The 19,473-nt window shown below is 41.1% G+C and overlaps 1 protein-coding gene across 2 annotated transcripts in view; it reads left to right on the forward strand.

The window, feature by feature from the left end:
• The window catches only part of znrf3 (zinc and ring finger 3), a 64,803-nt gene extending 45,423 nt beyond the window's left edge, over positions 1-19,380 (forward strand). Inside the window, exons 3-8 of one of the 2 annotated variants that reach the window (XM_051423824.1) lie at positions 7,576-7,650; positions 9,835-9,966; positions 11,128-11,238; positions 12,652-12,819; positions 15,505-15,607; positions 15,774-19,380. In XM_051423824.1, the coding sequence (XP_051279784.1) occupies positions 7,576-7,650; positions 9,835-9,966; positions 11,128-11,238; positions 12,652-12,819; positions 15,505-15,607; positions 15,774-17,521 (2,337 nt within the window). In that variant the 3' untranslated portion in view covers positions 17,522-19,380. The remainder of the gene's footprint in view (positions 1-7,575; positions 7,651-9,834; positions 9,967-11,127; positions 11,239-12,651; positions 12,820-15,504; positions 15,608-15,773) is intronic. The other variant, XM_051423825.1, reaches the window with a different exon arrangement.
• The last annotated feature ends 93 nt before the right edge of the window (positions 19,381-19,473 follow it).

Consider the following 19,473-nt stretch of genomic DNA (forward strand, 5'->3'; position numbering starts at 1 on the left):
CTTGTGATGAGAGAGGGCGAGTGCTCCCTGGTACACCTCTCTCACTCTCTCGACTCTTTAATGGGGTCGGCACTTTGCCAAGTTCTACTGGCAGGCCCCCTCAGAGGTGCCCCCTCACACACATACACACATATATTCACACACACACACACACACACACACACACACACACACACACACACACACACACACACACACACACACACACACACACACACACACATTTTGATAGCACAATTCACTTGTATAATTCTGGTTATGCAATGGTGGGTGAATGTGCACCCCACATTGTGCGCTGAGGCAGAGACAGAACTGGAGAGGGGGTTACTGGTTGCCGGAAGGATGAAGTGAACAAGACAAAAATAACACAGCAGAAAAAGAAATGCACGAAGAGATTTAGAGATTTGAGAGAAGTTGACTTGGAGAAGTTGGCTGGATGATGGCAGAATCATTGTTAGAAAACCACAGGCTTCTTCTCTAATGGGTGTCTGTGAAATTTCTCAGTCATTCTCTCTGATGTGTTGTTTTTACCCCCCAGAGAACTCTGGTTTTTCTTCAAAGCTGACATTACCACCTTAGAAGAAGCTCTTCACACCAAAACAGAAGATGGTGAAAAACATCTCCCCCTAAATGAAATAGATTCAGGGGACTTGAAGTTAACTCTGTCTTACATTTGGGGATTTAAACCAGTAGAAAGAAGAGACTTTACCCATGGGAACTTATTTTCCCTTAGGGATGGTGAGACGGTGAAGCTGATAGTCATTACATAGTGTGTGTGTGTGTGTGTGTGTGTGTGTGTGTGTGTGTGTGTGTGTGTGTGTACACGCTGGCTGATGATGTGCATGATGTACAGCACAGAGGCAGGGTCTGGGATCAGTGTACCTGGGGCGGACCTTGTCTTTGTTTGATGGTGAGGTCATTACATCCGCCCTAAATCTCTCTCTCTCTCCCTCTTTCTGTCTCCATCTTCCTGGACTGTTGTGCAGTTCACCCACAACCCCCTCTGTTTCTCCTTATTCAAACACTGTGCCAAACCCTAACCAATAGGCCTATTTGTAAACAAACCACCAAAACTAAACTTTTTTCAGTGCCTGAGAAATATAAACATTTTTCATTTTATAAAAAGAGTCAAACTTGTTAAATGTTAAACCAAGAACCTGAATTAAAAACATAAAAAGCACATTTCACTATCTCACTTCACAACATTTGACATTTAGGCCTGTGGCTCACATTTTTTGCATAATTTACATTTGCAAGGACAGATGTCAAAAGGTGTCTTGCTTGTTATTTCAGGGACAAGGACTTTAGCGTAATATTCATTCAGTGATGTTGTGTTTCTTTGCATTGGGGGGTAAAAAAAGGAAAAATATGTTTGCCATAGAAGCAGCAGTAAACTGAATTGGAGAAAATAACAATTTCTTTCTGCGGTAATGTTTCTTGCATTGTAGATCCAGAGGTTGTGGACAAATGTGGTCAGTGTGTAGCTGGTTTATCACTTCTTAGCCTCATTTAGTTCATTGTTTTTGGTTTACAACCCACAAATATGTTTCATTCTCAGCTGTGCTGTAACTACGTCTATTGGCCATTTCCAGCAAAAAGACTACCTGCCAACACCAAACGGCAGACAAAGTAGGAACTAGCTTGTAAGGAAGAAAGAAATAGCAGCTTTCTCAAGAGTTGGTAGAGATTCAAACGGCTAAAAGCAGAGGAAATATTGAGCTTATTTTAGTCGGGTGACAAACACAACTCCAAATGAATGCTTTTAGGCCTGTGCTGTGTGGTTGCTGTGTTAGCATGTTGTGATGTTTTTTTCTGCCCACTAGAAGTCAAAAACCAATTAATACATCTCATTGAAGAACTTTTCACTCCTACACTGAACTCAGCACCCTTACTCAAAGACACTAGAGAAACAGCTCTGCATTTATGACCTTACCTCTCATCTGCAGTTTGATATTAATGGCAGTCATTGAGCTCACTGAGAGCTTCAAGTGATTCTTTCCCGTGTGTGTTTATGTTAGGTAAACTGTCCATTTATATGAAGGCGGCCCAATGGAGAGGAAATCGAAGAGGCTTGTCGGCCCCTGTCCTCCATTGGTGTGACACACAAGTGGATTTTTACGTGCTTCGTAAACATTTTTTATACAGCTTTGGAGATGGTACCTCCGATGTCCCAGGACTTGTGTAAAATGCTGCAGGGGGCTTAACAGCATTCAAATGAATATTAAACAGGAATCTGGGAGAGTTCAAAAGTTTGGGAAAGTGGAGGGAGAAAATGAACAATGACTTGTTTAAAACTCCAAAGAACACACAGTCACCAGAGAATATTTGTACTTCTTTTTAAACCTTTTTTTTAATGTGCAATTTCAGAGTGAAACTTCCTGGCTGTGAGTCAAAACCTTAAATATGAGTGGAAGGGGATTCATGAAAACAAGTTATTGGCAGGATTACGCTCAGCAAGGTTATTTAAGTGCACACTGCCCTTGTGAATGGTTGCAGGATAGTTTTTATGTGTCTGTGGGAACAGAAGAGTCCTTATTTTGCAGTCGTTGTGACACAGTAGTCAGACCAGTTGATTACATGTCATGCAGCCAATTTGATTATGACAAGTACCTGTAAACAGAATAAAATGTTATGACAGATTAACAGTCTGTCAGTGAGGTGTTAACATCAAACAGTAGGAGATCAGGAAGATGGTGAGTAATGTGCTTCACGAACAGGGGAAATTACTAAATCCTGTTGTAATGAAAATGTCAGGATGATATAGATGACTTCATGTTCAAAAGTACAGTATGTACAGGAGAATAAATGAGGAAGAGGTTCTTCAGACATAGTTTTCATTTCTTTCTCCAGACTGCGAAGCTTCCAATCAGATGACGCATAGCCACGTTGAAAAATTGTATTTTAGTTGAATGTAAATAATGTCTTGGCTCACATGCCTGCTCTGAGAGGGAGCGAGGAGGGAGAGAAAAAAAGGGGGGGCGACCACATATAAGAAAATCCATGGGAGAAAAGTATGCCTTTATCTTTTAATAAACCGTAAAGCCAGGAGGCAACATGAAATTACAGCATAATAGCAGTGGAGAGTCTTCTGAAGACTTAATTGCCTTAATTATAGCGGTGCAGAGAGAGAGAGAGCGAGAGAGAGAAAGGAAAGCATGAAGAGGAAGAGGAGGAGGAAAGAAAAAGGAGGCAAGCAGAGGAGAAGAAAGTAGGAAAGAAAGCGGGAGTGATGAGATGGAGGAACTAGTGCGTGAGCCAGATGTTGCAGGTGTAATCCAGGTGTTTGTCTGTTTGCATGTGAGCACATAACCTTCTGCTTCACATGTATATTTGTATATCTGCACACAGTTACATACACATTGTTGTGTAACTGTATGTGCTGGTGTGTTAATATGAGGATCATCCGTCCATGTGAATGATGAAGTGAGCGCTACGCTGAGAAAAGTCTCTTTCCAGACGAGTGAAAATTTCTCTCCCTCAGATCTTACAAGCTGGCAGGCTTACTTAGGGATGCTAAACATAGCTTTCATTTTCCTCAGTGTCTAGACTGGGTTCTCAGTACTTTCTGCTGTGGTTTCTGTTCACTCAGGGAAGATTGTACCCTAATTCTCATGCCTTCAAGCCAGCGGGAAGTTTGTTTAGCCAGCAGTATTGTGAAGTACCTGTGAAAGTCCCCCCAGTGCACAGTTCAGGTTGAGAGATTAGCTGATTTTTGAGCATGGATGACTGATCAGGCACTCATGTTGGGGAACAGAGATTGTGTTTCATCTTTGAAAAAAAAATATTGGCAGTAGAATTTGGTAGGATTTCAAGAGGAGACAGTTTTTGATTATTCTTCCTATTCATCTCACACTCCTATTTGCCTCTTACTTGAATTTTGTAGATTGTGGCTTCATTTTGTAAAAAGTATGAAGTTTAAATCTTATAAACTGCTATTTGCCAAACCAGTCTTTGCATTCTAATGGCCGGAAAAAAGGGACACTGACAATTATTGTTTTCTTTATTAAAAGTACCAATACAAAAATGTAAGAATACTCCAAATATATCATTATGAAGTCTTACTTATAATAAAAATCACCTATATTCCCCCAACCAGACATTATTGCATTACTTCATTTAGAATCCCACAATTATCAGCCAAATGTACTTTAAGTATAAAAAATTATTTATTATTATTATTTGTAGTTACAGTTGTATTGTATGAAGCTCCGATCTTATAAACTGCTACTTGCCAAACTCTTCTTTGCATTCTGATGGCAAACAAAGGAACTTAAATGTTTTTCTTGGTACCTTTATAGCTGCGTTAGTCCTTGAAATATCGGATTCCTAAAATGATAACATCTGTGTGTCTTGGTCTCCTCTTTAATCATGAATGAGAAAAACAAAATGTCATCTTGCATCGACCTCACCCTGACAAGCTTAATGAACAGTTGCTCTTGAAACCCCTGTTCAATATCAATGAAACTGGTATGAATGAAAGTTTCCAGCTTATTCATTTTTTTTTAAAAGTTTGCAACAGAGGAGTGAATGCTCTCTCAGATTGCTTGCACAATATCTTCTTACACAAGAGCTCCCCCACTTGAAATCCTATAGCCAGTTTTAGTCAGTGAAAAACAGCATTTCCTGAAGTGTTTAGTTAGTAATAATGTGACAAAGTCCTGCAAAGAAACAGTCACAACGCAAGAAGTATTTATCCTTCCTTTGGTGTCCGAGGTTGTAGTTTTTTGGGAAGGAGATGTGTCATGTTTTTTAAGAGAGCCAGTTTGCCTGTGGGTGCATTTTTGTTGTCGTCAGGCAAGTCCCTGCACTGCAGTGCAGGCCTGCCTGAGTGGAGATTCTTTAGGAGGGAGATCTCTTTCTTCTCAAAGCGTCTTACCAAGAGCTATTAATTATTAACTGGGAGAGCTAACATCAAAGGAGCAGACTTGCGCTGAATTAAATGGGGGCTGGAGCCTGGCAGTGTGGAGCTGAGAGAAAACTGGGTGAGAGGGAAGAGCCGAGCGCGATTTCGCTCCGCTCGCTTTTGAACTTTCCAAGTACAAAAAGTGAAAGAAGAAAGAAAAGAGCAATGTTAGTTTATGTAAAGGAGGCAAGACGAAAGAGAAAGTTGGAAGGGCTTGTATTTATAGCGTGTCGTTTTTAATGTTTCAGTGTTTGACAAGGCTTTCATACACTGCTGAGAAAGATTGAATCAGTTTGCAGGGTTAATTAGTCTTTAATGAGCTATGAAAGCCAGATTCATAAACATCTTATCTGTAGATTAAACCAAGGGGAAATCTAATTGAGATGTAGCTAAAACATTTCAGAGTCATAATGTGTTTACATTTTCCTGAAGTTGACTTACACTCAAAGTTGAATTCAGAGTGTGGTACATATGCCGCCCCTTATATTAAAGGCCTTTTGTTACTTTGGTTGTATTTTCCTCCTGCTGTGACTTGTCCATGCAGCAATAGTCCCACCAAATGTAGCTGAAGCGAAGAAGGCACAGGCTGGCCCATGCATGTGTTGCTTGCTCTAAAACTCAAATATATTCTATATTTAGTGTCATTATTGACTCTGTTATTGACAGTTATTGATTCTAGAGGAAGCAAATACCTCTGGTCTGGTTCTCTTCTTGCTTTGAAAAGACGTAGACTGCTTTGAACAGTAGAGGGCTGCCATTGAGTAGAGACGTTGGTAAAGTTGAATCCAAATCTACTTCAGCTTAACACATGCTACTATATTTAATCATTAACCTCATTCTAAAGACTCATAGTACACACAGGGAGTAGGGAAAATAATGTAACAACTGCACGGAAAAGGAACTCCAGGATAATGTCAGTTACAAAACTGGATCGATTTACACTGGATATCAGCTATACAAGAGTTTAGCAAATCAGCACTTTGATATGAAGTTTAAACAGTAGGAAACAATTAACATTGCTGCGAAGGGGCAGAATCATCTGTGCCTGAACTGCAGGTGAATGAGTAAAAAACGCCCTTCAAAATAAAACTTCTTACAACAGTCTTTAAAATCTCACTTCAAGTTACAAGTAATACTGAAATGTATAAAAAAGTAATAGATAACAATTTAGATAATGACTTTTTTAGGTATGTATTGCAAACAAATAAAATAAAATCAAAAAACAAGGTTCCAGCAGACATGTAGACGGGTGACAAATTAAAGGAAAAACCTAAATGAGAAGTAGAAACATAAGGAATGCAGATGCTTTCATACAGTGGACGAGGAGTCACTGAATGGTTCAGTTAGTATGAAAATGATTTGAACATGTATGGGGAAAATATCTGGGCGAACAAATTTTGGACTGACATGTTAGACGGCGTTCACTGCCACCATCATCAAAACACCAAATGAGAGAATAACATTAGGAAGACAGCTGCTCATCCTTCCAGTAGAGTTGGAGAAACTGTTTCTATGAGTGCATCAGACCTTACTAAGGCTTCTGATAGTGTGTATGAAATCAGAGCTAAACAGTTGTTTAAAGTGGTGATTTGGTCAGCTGAAAATCCCTTGGATGCAGAAAGTTGCTCAACATCCCATTGTGTTGTTATCTGAGAAATGAACATGATATGTTGTGAAAACAGCATGCACCCCCCACCCCCAGCACATACCACTGCTCCTCTCTTTCTCTGTGTCCTCTGAAAGTGCCCGCTGACTGGAGCAGTGACACTCTCCAGCCACTCGGCAGCAGAGTCACAGCACTGTACATTGTCACTTTGATCTTAACGCCCCCCCTTCCCTCCAGTTATGAAGAGCGTTGGCAAGAACCCAAGGGCACTTGATAATACCAGGATATGATCCCAGCAGTGCTATTTCAGATCATGTAGTGCAGACATCAAAACGTTGTCTAAATAGGGCACCGTGAATCAAGCGGAGTGAGAATGTGTTGTGGGGAAAAGCAGGAGTTAAGATAAAGGAGCTTTTTTTTTTTCGACGAGGGGAAGCCAATTTGGATTCTGCGAGGAGATGCTTGGGGTTCTGCAGATCCAAGCATTTCCTTTATCTTTTGCCTTTAGCAGAAGTCTTCAAAAGACCTCTGCGCAATGACTTTCCCTGCTCTCACATGAAAGAAGCTCACATTTTTAGCAGTTGGAAATCCATGCTAACTTTATTCAGCTTTTCCTCTGCATGCACAGCAGAATTCAACTCAAATTCAGCTCCATATCATGCAGGGGTTGCATCACATGGAGCTCTGGGTGCGTTAGTTCTTGACATAGGGATGAAACTGTATTTAGTTTCCATCATAGTATTTGTGTAATGTGGTGTGGATTCACTTAGAATGACATCATGAAGACTTCAGAGAAATGGAGACATAGACCACATGTGCGTCCTAGCAAATGTTATCAATGGCTTGTTTACTTCTCTGCTGTTGGTTTTCTGTCTCCTTTCTCTCCCCTTTTTGCTCATTCCAGATGATCTGCATGGGGTTACACTTGGGCAGAGAACTCCCTCTAGTGGCCTGAATTTGAATGTGATAACTAAATCTTAGGAAGTTGACAGTGCCATACATTCCCCGGTTTTTTCATCGCACTGCTGTTAAATATATCTAATGATCGCTTTTTCTGTGTTTGCAGGCAAAGAGAGCAGTGCAGCGGGGAGCCACAGCCGTCATCTTTGATGTCTCGGAGAATCCGGATGCCATCGATCAGGTTTGTGCACACCAAAGAAATTACCTAAGCGTTCACACGCCTACGCTTCAACAACACTGACTCGCTTTAATCTATCTTGGTCTTTCTGTGAAAGACGCTATGCTTTTCACTTCTGAAGAAAGCTCAGCAGCATGCCCTGCCCTTCTGACTGTGTGTGTGTGTGTGTGTGTGTGTGTGTGTGTGTGTGTGTGTGTGTGTGTGTGTGCGTGTGTGAGAGAGAGAGTGTGTGTTTGTACAAACAATGATCTTTCTATCTTTAGTTCTGTTCAAAAGCATGTGGATCAGCCTCGCTCATTCAACCAACCTGGGCCTTTGAGCTCTCTAACTTGTGTTTTGGAGAAGTGCACTGCTCTCTGAGAGGACTGAAAATGGATATCCAGGTTCAGCTTTCACTAGACCATGACCAAACTCTGTTGAGCTCATAATTGCACAGGTAGCGCACATTACCTCATCCCCTGAGACTATGGATCTGTCCTTGAGTGCACATTTGAGGGGAGCAGACATAGGCTGGAGTAAGAACAAAGTGTATATCTTGTCTCACACACCCAGACACTCACATTCCTCCTCCTTCCACTCTTTCTTGCTCCTGTGTCTTTGCTGTTAAGAGGTATAATACATGAGTTTGCCTTTGTCGCAAGAATTCTCCTGTGGTATTCATCCTCACCACGCCAGGCCTGGACTTGCAGGTTTTTCTTTTTTTTTCTTTTTTCCTCCCTCCTCGCCTCCTCTTCTCTGCTGCTGGGTCGTAAAGCGCGTAGCTGAGAGATAAAAGGGATTGCGCGGAGACCACATGAAAGGCATCGCTGGGCGGCTGTGTTAAATTCCCCCGAGAGGCTTTTCCAGTCAGAGTGGCCCGATCAGCAGAGACAGGACCCACAAGGCCGAGGGGCAGGGAGGAGGAGCTTGGGGAGAATTAAGGTCCCGGGGCCAAAATTAAGAGAGAAGCTTTATGAAGTTAATGTACTTGACCTGCTTTTTATCTCAATTAATGCAGCATGTGAGGCCAAGAGCTGCTTGTGGCTGAAACACTTTTTTTTTGCTAGGAGAAAAGTTAGGTTTGTGATTGTAACTTTCTTTAAACAGTACTTGACGCAAGTTTATTATAGGATTTGTAGGTATGCTTTTTAACGTATTGTTTATCAAAGGCCGAGCTAGAGTCTTGGAGGAGTCATTTCTCAAAGCGGGAGCACCGAAAGATCAAAAGTATCCACATCTATACTTTTAAACCAGAACATACAGTATTTCACTGGGGAACATGACGACAGCAGAAGAAATAGAAATGTGAATATCCTCGGTATTTCCCTTGGGCTTTTCAAATTACAGATTCCAACCAACAGACGAGAGGGGAGTACAGAGAGGGAGAGGAGGAGTAATGGAGTATGTCAACTGACTCGAGAGCTAGAACATACTATTCACTGACTATTTCCCTCTGGCAACTGCGACCACAGTTCCCATGTGTTGAGCCTATAGGTCATAGTCCCTATTTGGTAGAAGAGGGGTTCATTCACACCTTTTGCATTCAGAAAGTTCACCTGCATTATGTCTACTTGTGACTCCTCATCAAACATTGCACTCGTCAGTCAGTCAACCATCAATGAATTTTCAGATTGCTCCATTTGTAACAACAACTTCTCAATCCTGTGTATAATTAAAATCTTTTAACGTCAATTTTTTGCATTTTCTCCAGAATTTAAAAACTGGGCTGAAAGAACAGCTGAAACAACATTAAGACAATCTTTGGACACAACAGAGGTTTTTTTTTCTAAAGAATGACCGCTCTAGTTCATTAAAAACAAACTCTAATTCATCACCACATTAAATTAATTAGTTGAGAAACATAATCAAAGAGGTAATATATAATTCATTAATTAATACATAATTACTCACAAGACAGCTTTTTTAAAATGGCCCAAATTGAAGCAGCAAAGGCCAAGATATCTTGACTTTTAATCTCTAGTATTGGTCAAGCTTGAAAAACTTTGACCCTACATTTACCATAATACCAAAGAAGACATTATTCAGCTGTTTTCACTGTTTTGCTGACTCATGACGAGTAAAGTGAACTTCATGTGTAAAATCAGTGTGGAGACCCTTTGACAAATGGTTATTGTTGACTAGATAACACATTTTTCTTATGCATTAGTTAATCTGTGTTTGATGCATTTCTCTCTCTCCTCTCTTCAGCTCAACCAGGTTGGCGAGGATCCTCTGAAGCGCCCGGTGGTTTACGTGAAGGGGAACGATGCTGTTAAGTTGATGAACATCGTCAACAAGCAGAAAGTGGCTCGCGCTCGGATACAACACAGACCACCGAGGGTAAGAGCTCACACCAAAACCCTAAACTGCTCAGCGTGGATGACGTACATATGTGTGTGAGACTAATCTAAGGCACATGTGAGGAACATGAGGAAGAGGTGAACATGTTTGTGAGGCCCATGCACCAAACAGCGTCGAAAAGTTTTTAGACGTGAAGACAAACGAAAATTCCAGCTGTGAAATCTGACCCTTTCCCTTTCTTCTCTGCTCTTCGCTGCCCTGAGGCCCAAGACTTTTTCACAGCACTGTGGGAGATTAATATCTGCCATGCAAAGAGCTGTTTGTTTGCTTTGAATATTTGATAAGAGACCAGCACACTTTGAGGTCAAATGACTTGACATAATGAAAGCCCGAGAGAACTGTCCGATAAGAGACATTTTTCTGATGAAGAATGAAACAATCTGGCCATTCTCAGGGAGTGAGTCAGTGAGTTTCGAGCAGTTGTTTTGGGGACTTAATTTTTTGGAAACTAAATCCAACCTCTCAAGAAAAAGATGCCAAATCTGCTCTTTTTCTTGTCTTCTTGAAGTAATATGCGGATTATTTTCGTAATTAGTTTATGAAATGTGAAAAAGTAGTGCAAAAAAAAAAACAAAACGTCTTTAGTTCTTCCAGAACCCAAAGTGATGTATTTAAAGTGTTGGTTTTGTCCGACCAACCGTCCGAAAGCCAAAAGCCTTCAATTTACAATAACATAAAACTGAGAAAAATGGTACACTCTCACATTTGAGAAATTGGAACCACATAATGTTTGGCATGTCTGCTTAAAAAATGACTAAAACAATTATTTGATTAACAATTGTTAGATTAGTTATTCATCGGACAATTAAATCTGTTAATTGAATGTTTCTCTGCAGAATGGTCTCATTTGTATCAGATGTAGAACTTACCTGAGAAAAAATAATCAACCACGTATTTATAAAAAAAAACCCTTGTGTGAATCATGTGTGAAAGTCCCACTTTCATTTTTATTTGGATAATGTTGCGTGAGTCACATCATTGAGTGTCCGGGTTTGCTGAGCAACTAACAAAGCTATAATCAAATATCCTCCGCTGTCGGTGAATGGAAATGAAAAATGCAAATGCCAAATAACCCTTTAACCAGCTGCATGTGAAGATAATTTGACAAATTTCTGTTTTTGTTGACCTCCTTTTCCACAGCAGCCCACGGAATATTTTGACATGGGCATTTTCCTGGCTTTCTTCGTGGTCGTGTCGCTGGTTTGCCTCATTCTGCTCATCAAGATCAAACTCAAGCAAAGGAGAAGCCAGGTTAGTGTCTAAAATACACACTCATCAGGACTACAATAGAAACGTGTAGGACCAACAACTTAAGAATCTTAATGTATTATCCTAGTTTGAGTCACAGGACTTATGTGTGCCAGTTACACAAAACACACCCAAATACACAATGCTGTGCCTTGTTTTTCCAGTCTACATGACTTCACTTGGAGTTGAAGGCGACAGTAGCTCTGCTGTTGATTGATTCCTCTGGTGTGTTGACAAAAAGCTCTTGATGGAGGATTATGTTGGGTGCATGAATCAGGATAAGCGTTTAATTAACTCTGATGTGAGGGTTGCTGCTGAAGCCAAACACAGAAATGTCACAACAGAACAAAAAACCTGTAGCAACATCCGTTAAGACAGGTGTAATCTTGCCAGCACACGTGTGTGGGTGGGTGTGTGTGTGTGGGTGTATATGTGTGTCACAGCAGCAGATGACTTGGTCATGACTTCCTTTGGTGGTTAATTAACAGCTCACACCAGGGGCAACTTCGTCACATGTAACAACTTTTCCTTCCTGAAATGTGAAAAATTAATGAGTTTCTTGTGGTGTAAATAGTGTTTATACAGTACTCACATTTTCTATCCAATTTAACTGTAAAGAGTATTAAAAAAATTAATGATTTGCTTGGTGAAGTGTTCAAGGGTTTGCCCTCACAAGACTACAGTTAATTACAAACTGAAGATACACATTTTAAGTCCTCATGTTTCATGTTTGTCAACCCTGTGATGAGAGTGACTTTCATGCCCATTTTTATTGCTCCCTTGCTGACCAGGATGTCCACATGTTCTTAAAAAGTCTACAATTATCTAGTTATGAGGCAACAGAAAGGAAGAAACACCCTCCGGAGACCCTAGTTTAGTTAAGCCTGAGCATAAATAACTTTATACACGAGTGATGCACTAGCAGTTCAGGCTTATAAATCACAGTGCCTGCTACACATGTGAATCATTTAGTTAAATCCAAATAAGTAGTTCTGTATGTGTCAATTTATCAGTCCCCATTTTTTAATAAGTAAAATTTTTAAGGCAACACAAAGCAAATTAAAGATAAAAAGAGACTAGAGAGTTAGAGTCAGAGACAGTTGCTAATGCATCAGTCAAACATTGCAAAAAGCATGTCAAGGGGAAAAGTCTCAAATCATGACATCAACCATCGCACATTAACATCAGCAACAAGGAACAGTTAACACTTGCCAACACTGAGGTATAGACGGGATGTTTGCTTAAAAACATAATCACTGCCTTGTCTTAGGTCTTTTGACAGTTATGTGATTTTAAGGTTGTATTTTGGCTCCCTCTCTAAAGAGCTTTAAAAGGGTGATTTTTAAAAGTTAAATGTGGCTCATCAAACATGCAGATATTCCCACTGACCCTGTCCCACCTTCCTCCCTACCACAGAGCTCCATGAATAGAATGGCCATCCAAGCCTTGGAAAAGATGGAGACAAGAAAGTTCAAGGCCAAAGGAAAGGGCCAGCGCGAGAGCAGCTGTGGAGCCTCGGATTCACTGAGCAGCAGCTCCACCTCCGACTGTGCCATCTGTCTGGAGAAGTACATTGATGGGGAGGTAAGAAAAGACACTTTGACTTTTATATCTAAACGCTATGATTCAAACAATGGTATTAATTGCCATAAACAGTGGCTTGCTGTATTACATGGGTTGCTATGCCACCTCTTACAATGAAAACAAATATAAAAATGTCTTGTTTTCTGTGTTCATATGTATGTATACTATTTTGAAATTAACTTTTAAGTCAGTCCACATGCACTGGTAGCTAATCCATAAAAGTAAAGTGACCTGTATCTGTAATTTTCAACAATCTCAACTTGGTGACAAACTACCTCAAAAACAGTCTCAATAGTTTCTGTACTCGCTATACTCCTATTGAATAAACCAGGCTCATTTAGATTTTATGAGGGGGAAAAAAGGAATGCATGAAAAAAATACCATGATAAAATACCATTTGAATCTTAAATATTTTGCAGTTTAATAATTTATTGATTTAATCAGCAGCTTGTTGGTGTTTTCATCCTATTTTTCTGCTTTTGCCACAAGAGGGTCTTAATTATTGCAAACTGTGGTGAGCGACATACAAAATTTCTGATGTATGGGGACCTAAAATCTTACCTACAAATTTTTATTGAACATTTGTTAAAAAAACGATCCGTATAAAACCAAAATAAATCCGAAAGTCATGATACGAATGCACAACCGGGGGTGCATTTTGAGTAACAATTTACCAGCAGAATGGTTTAACGCAGACTCATCACACATCGTCTGCATTTGGTGAATGCTTTTTATCCAAAGCGCCTCACAGTACCATGCGTGCAAAAGTGGACCATGTGGGAGCCAAACCTCTTAACTCTGGCTGTGTTACTGTGGTCATCTACCCACTGAGCTTGTTTTCTTTTCATTACATTTTCTGTAGACATGAAACATAATGCAGTTGTGTGGACAATAGAATGGAAGTTCCCCTGATGTGCTCGGGGACCGCAGTCCTGCGATCTTCAGTGACGTTCTTTCCTGCGCCTTTTTAGATGTTTAGTTCAGTCTTTCAGAGCACCTGGAGAGATAACGGTACCCAGAGTGCATTGGGTTGTGATTATGCTTCCTGTTTTCCCAGTGTGGCCTTCTTTAATCCTTTTAAAAGAGTCATTGTCAAAATATGCTTCCTAATCTTGGACTTTGAGGGTTTACTGTAACAGCATTGCTCACCCTCAGTACGGACGCTGGAGGGGCAAACCCCAGTGCCCATGGGGACATACTTGGTGTATGTGTGTTTTTTTTTTTTTTGTGGTTATGTGTCTCTTCGGTAAGGAGGAAAAGAAAACACAACAAAGCATGGCGCCAGGATTGCACAGAGGAAGTGGCGATATAAAAGGCTGAATGGCATCAAAGCCGTTTTTGAGCAGTGAACCAAGCAACAAAAGCTTGGGTGGAAAAGAACCCAAAGATGAGTCACATTAAGCTTTAGAGTGAAGTATTTATGGCAGTGAAAGAGCTCTCACTGGAAAAGAATATTATAATTCATATTCCTAGTGCTCCTGCTTTTGTGTCTTGGAATTCCTCCATGCCAGTTCTCCGTCTGAATACAAAGTGCTGCATTCTTTTCATATCAATCCTCAAGTGTAAGCCTCTTGTTTGTTTTGTTCCAGAAAGTGGTGACATTGAGCATCAAAGTTGTATTTGTACTGTGGTGTGGCATCTACTTAAGAGTTTTGTTTGTTGCATGATGTAAAGTTGGCTCCTGAGTTAAAAAACTTTATTAGACACACAACCGTCACTACAGTTGACAGTTCTGTATAGCTTTGCTGCCACCCTCTGGACATGCAGATGCTCTCAACCACACATTTATTCACCCTCTATTAATTTGAACCGCATTGCAGTTTGTCATTATACATAATATAACAATTATACATACATAGGGAACTTAATAACTTTGGGAGTTGTCTTTGAGTTGCCTTGAAAATGCACTTGTAAAAATGACATTAGGCCCGTATAAGTTGACCCATTGCACTAATTCACCAACATCATGTGCAGATACTGCTGTAATTGTGACTTACAGTAGTTAGTGCCTAAATTGCTGGTTCAAGCCATTAAACAATAACTTATAACACAAATACACTGCAGGACTACTGTACTGCCTCTGGTGTTTCGAAGAAATGAACAAACTCTACCTTCAAAATAAATCTATTAAAGTCTGTTAAGGTGTTACTAGGCAGGTTTAGAGATCCTTAACTTCACAAATAAGTAATGTAAGCACACGTTTTTTTCTCTAGCTTTTCTCTTGAATTAAATTAATAGCAACAGTGCACTTGGACATTTCACCCACACCTCACTCTGTGTACGCTGGACTGATGCCAATAATTTGGTTTAATTAACCAAAAATGAAGGAAGAATAGTTTAGCTTGCCCTGTTGTTTGGGTACTTTTGTGTTGTTTTTAAACAAATTGCAAATATTAATTGGAAATACTGTAACATTTGACATTTAAAAGTTCTAATACAGTGATAAAAGTAATTTTAAAAGGCGATATAAGCCCGGTTAGCTCAGTCGGTAGAACTGGCGACCCATATATGAAGTTGCTGCAGCGGCCCGGGTTCAAATCCGACCTGTGGCCCTTTGCTGCGCGTCATCCCCTCTCTCTCTCTCTCTACCCACCTTTCCTGTCTATCTTCGGCTGTACTATCTAATAAAGGCATGAAAAGGCCAAATGTGTATCTTACAATTAAATCTTTTTTCTTCCCCTACAGGAGCTGCGGGTTATCCCTTGTGCTCACAGATTTCATAAGAAATGTGTCGACCCCTGGCTACTCCAACATCACACCTGTCCTCACTGTAGACACAACATCATCGGTGAGTTGGTGTACAACCTCTGACTAGTTTGCTTTGATGTTTAGATAAAATATCCTTTTGTTAGCACTTGTTTAAAGAAAAAAACGTTCCCTGGTTATAAAAGACACACTCGCAAAGTTACTTTTAATTTGTGAGATTTTAAAAGTTACATTATGCCTTTTCACAGAGCAAAAGAAGGGAAATCCAGGACCAGCGTGTATGGACCCAGGCAACCCAGTCCACGGCCGGCAACGGGTGGTGCTGCCAGTCCATTATCCTGGCAGGGTGCACCGGGCTGGCCAGGTGACAGCCTACCCAACCAGAACCAGCATGGACCCCCATGGCAACCCCATCACTGTGCTTACTGTTGACCAGCATCCAGATCCTCAAGGTCTGTACCCACCCCAATCAACGTCTGCCTTTCTTCGGAGCTACCACCCCACCCTCCATCTGGACCACTCACTCAACCCTCACCACTGCGGATTAGAGCACCGCGGCCCTCCCGCCTACCCAGCACAGCCGCATCATGCTGCTTTCAAACGACCCAAGTTCCATGGTCGCAACTTTTCCCGTGCAGCCTGCTTCTCGCAGTACGAGACAATGTACCAGCACTACTATTTTCAGGGGTTGACTTTCCCTCAACAGCCTGAGGGGGGCCAAGGGCCTGCTATGGCAGGGCAGCTTGGTGGAGGAGGGGCCCACAAGGGCCACCACAGCAGGGCCTTTCAGCAGGGGCTGTTATACCCCACAGTGGTACACATGGCACCTGCCTCTTCTTCAAGGATAGGTGATAACGGCAGTACTTCTGGTCTGAGCTGTTACCATGGTCACCGCTCAGTGTGCAGTGGTTACCTTGCTGACTGCCCTGGTAGTGACAGTAGCAGTAGCAGCTCAGGTCAGTGCCACTGTTCCTCCAGTGACTCCATGTTGGACTGTACTGAGGTCAGCAACCAGGGGGTGTACGGTAGCTGCTCTACCTTCCGCAGCTCACTGAGCAGTGACTACGATCCTTATGTCTACCGGAGTAAGAGTCCATGTAGGGGCTCCATGGGGGAAGCAGGGGCTGCAGCTTGCACCACAGTTCCTGCTGAGGACTCATTATCCTCTGCTCCCTTGGGGCATGACTGCCTACAGCTCCCTCCTGGAGCATCGGGATATAACTCGGGGGACCACCTCTCCAACTGCAGTTTGGAGCCCAACTACAGCAGTCGCTCATCACTGGAACCCAGGGAGAACAGCAACATTAGCACTACCTCAGCCGGGGCTCCAGAGGCTACCGGAGCAGACAGGGGAAAAGGGGCACAGGAGGAGTCGGGGGAGCTTGGGGCTGCAGCCTGTAGCTGCTGCTTTGAGGTGCTTCCTCCCAATGTGGAGTGCAAAGGGCAGGACTCGGACCAAGCTGGGCCTCTGGCCACAGGACGCTTTCACAGGGGGGTGGACTTTCAGAGCTCAACCTCAAAGAACTATTTTGCTCCTGAGCACATGTGCCCTTCCTCAGACCAGGTCAGCTACGAAGGGCTGCCTTGCTGCTTCTACAAAGAGATGAAGGTCCACAGGGCCACAGCAGGGCGTTACACTGAGGACTACGCTGTTAATGTGCAGTATGCGCATGCAGACTCAGAGGCCTGCTCTGGACAGGGCTGCTGCGAACTCAACCAGAGAATACCCATAATTCCTGAGGACACAGATTGTGAATTGGGCACAGGGGCAGAGACCCAGAGCAGTTTATTGCCCATTAGTGTCACAGTGGAGGCAGAGGTGCGGACAGGGGAGCGACATGAGCCCAGGGAGGGGTACTTCACCTCAGGACATTTTAGAGGTCAGCCATACCCTCAGGAGGAGGAGACCAGGGCTTTGTTTCACCCTCAGCTCTCTGCAAGCCCCACTGCATTGGGAAGCAGTACTTCAACAAATGACGGAGGTCTGGGTTCATGAACTTGAGCTCAGAGAGAAAGGACTCAAAAGTATGTATTTGGTACCGTATCAGTCAGTCAATCATTGAAACCCTCAGCTGCCTTGTTCTAACCTTGCTCTCTGAGCGCTGAATGTTATCATCTTAGATTGTGTGGATTTCTACTGAAATGGCCTGTCATTTCTAGATATACAGTGTATCAAGTTCATTCCTGTGGCCACAAACGTCTCAGCACCAAACTATGTTACTATAGCACTGAGACAAAGACATATGGATGGAGGTTGTTAACTGAAACTAGAAGAAGGTTGGTATTGGCATCTATTTGCAGACTGTCTGCTGCCATCAAGGGTTAGGCTCCTTCAGTGCTAAAGTACTCCGGGCCAATTTCTTGTGAGATTTTTTTTCAGATTTTGTCAAGAACAAGATAGATATATTTTGTGCAAGATCTAGAAATCTGAGATTTTTCTCTAAAAAAAAAAAAAGTACACTCGTAATTCACAAACATCTACACGTATATGTGCGCACATGAACACTGACTGCCTATAAAGCTTCAACCACCAACTCAAATAGGTTGTACGGACAAAGCTATACCAAAACAGAAAGACATGATTGTTGTTTTTTTTACTTTTTTCAAGAGCAGGGAAATGGGTCTTTCTAAGTGTCTGTGACCCACACATTTCTCTGAGGAGAAGAAGCTATATATTACAGAAAAATGCATAGAAATGTGAATGCAAGGCTGACACTGGTCTCTATTCAAATTAATACAGAATTTGTTTTATGCATTGCATTTCTGTCCAATAGTGGCCTACCTGTATGAGATGTGCCAGAGCAACATGAAAGCCTTATGCTGGTAAGCTATTTGTAGCAATATCTAAAGACACTGCACCACTTTTAGTCAAACTCCAGACTAAAGTGACAGTGTTTTGGGGTCAGTAGATTTCTTCAAAAGTAGAGTGTAGCACTCTACCTCTTGTTTGGAAGCCCTTAAAAGTGTATTTTTGCTGTCACTTACCCAATTTCCTCAATGAGGCATAAATATCTATAAAGGTTCTAGCATGTATCAAAAGGCCAAAGGAAAGTAGCTGGAAAAGACTCATATTTCATAAGGGTTCCTTATTGTACTGTGACTTTTTTTTTTTTTTTTTAAACAATGCAGTTATACATACCACAGTGTATCCGTTTGAATCATATCGTGCCATGCATAATACATACTCGCGATATCAATGCTTGTCATTCATGCCTTTCTGTTTGTCCTGCAGACTGTTTTTATACTGTTTCTATGAAATATACACATTCTCTACACAGAGGAAAACTTTCTGAAATAACCCTATTTATAAGTTAACCCAGTGCTGTAATCAAGTGAGAATCTAATCTTGCCTTTTGCATAGAGATGTACCTACTGCAAATATAACATTTTGGGGTACTTGAGTCACTATTTAATTTTTTTGTTATTGTTTCTAGCACTTAAGAAGATTAAAATGTGTACAAAAATTAATATTTTTTAATTTTTTAAGAATATAATTATTTTCTGTCATTACCATTACAAATGTTTAAAAAAGGCTAGAAATCAATCTGTGTATATTTCTGTACCTGTATAGCAAACACATTTCATAAATGGAAATATGTTCTCTGAATATTTATTTACTAATATATTTATCTTTAAGCCATGTCTTATGTTCAGAGTGTATGAACGTTTGAGTTATTTGGTTGCTTTTTATTTTGAGAAAAATCACTAACATGAGACTTTGTATATACATGGTAATTGCACACAAGACGATTAAATCTTCTCTGACCAAAAAACTGATTTTAAAACTTTAGTACCATACAGTTTTGTAATTAAAGTGTACAAAGATCTGTAAAATATACAGTTTTATTCAAGTAACTGATGCTGTGGTGTCCTCCTTTCCATTATTTGCATTCCACATTGAGATTTGTGCTTTCTGAAAGTTAGTAGTTGTAGTAATTGTATTATCAT

The sequence above is a fragment of the Dicentrarchus labrax genome, unplaced genomic scaffold, assembly GCF_905237075.1.
Source record: "Dicentrarchus labrax unplaced genomic scaffold, dlabrax2021, whole genome shotgun sequence".
Taxonomy (NCBI): domain Eukaryota; kingdom Metazoa; phylum Chordata; class Actinopteri; family Moronidae; genus Dicentrarchus; species Dicentrarchus labrax.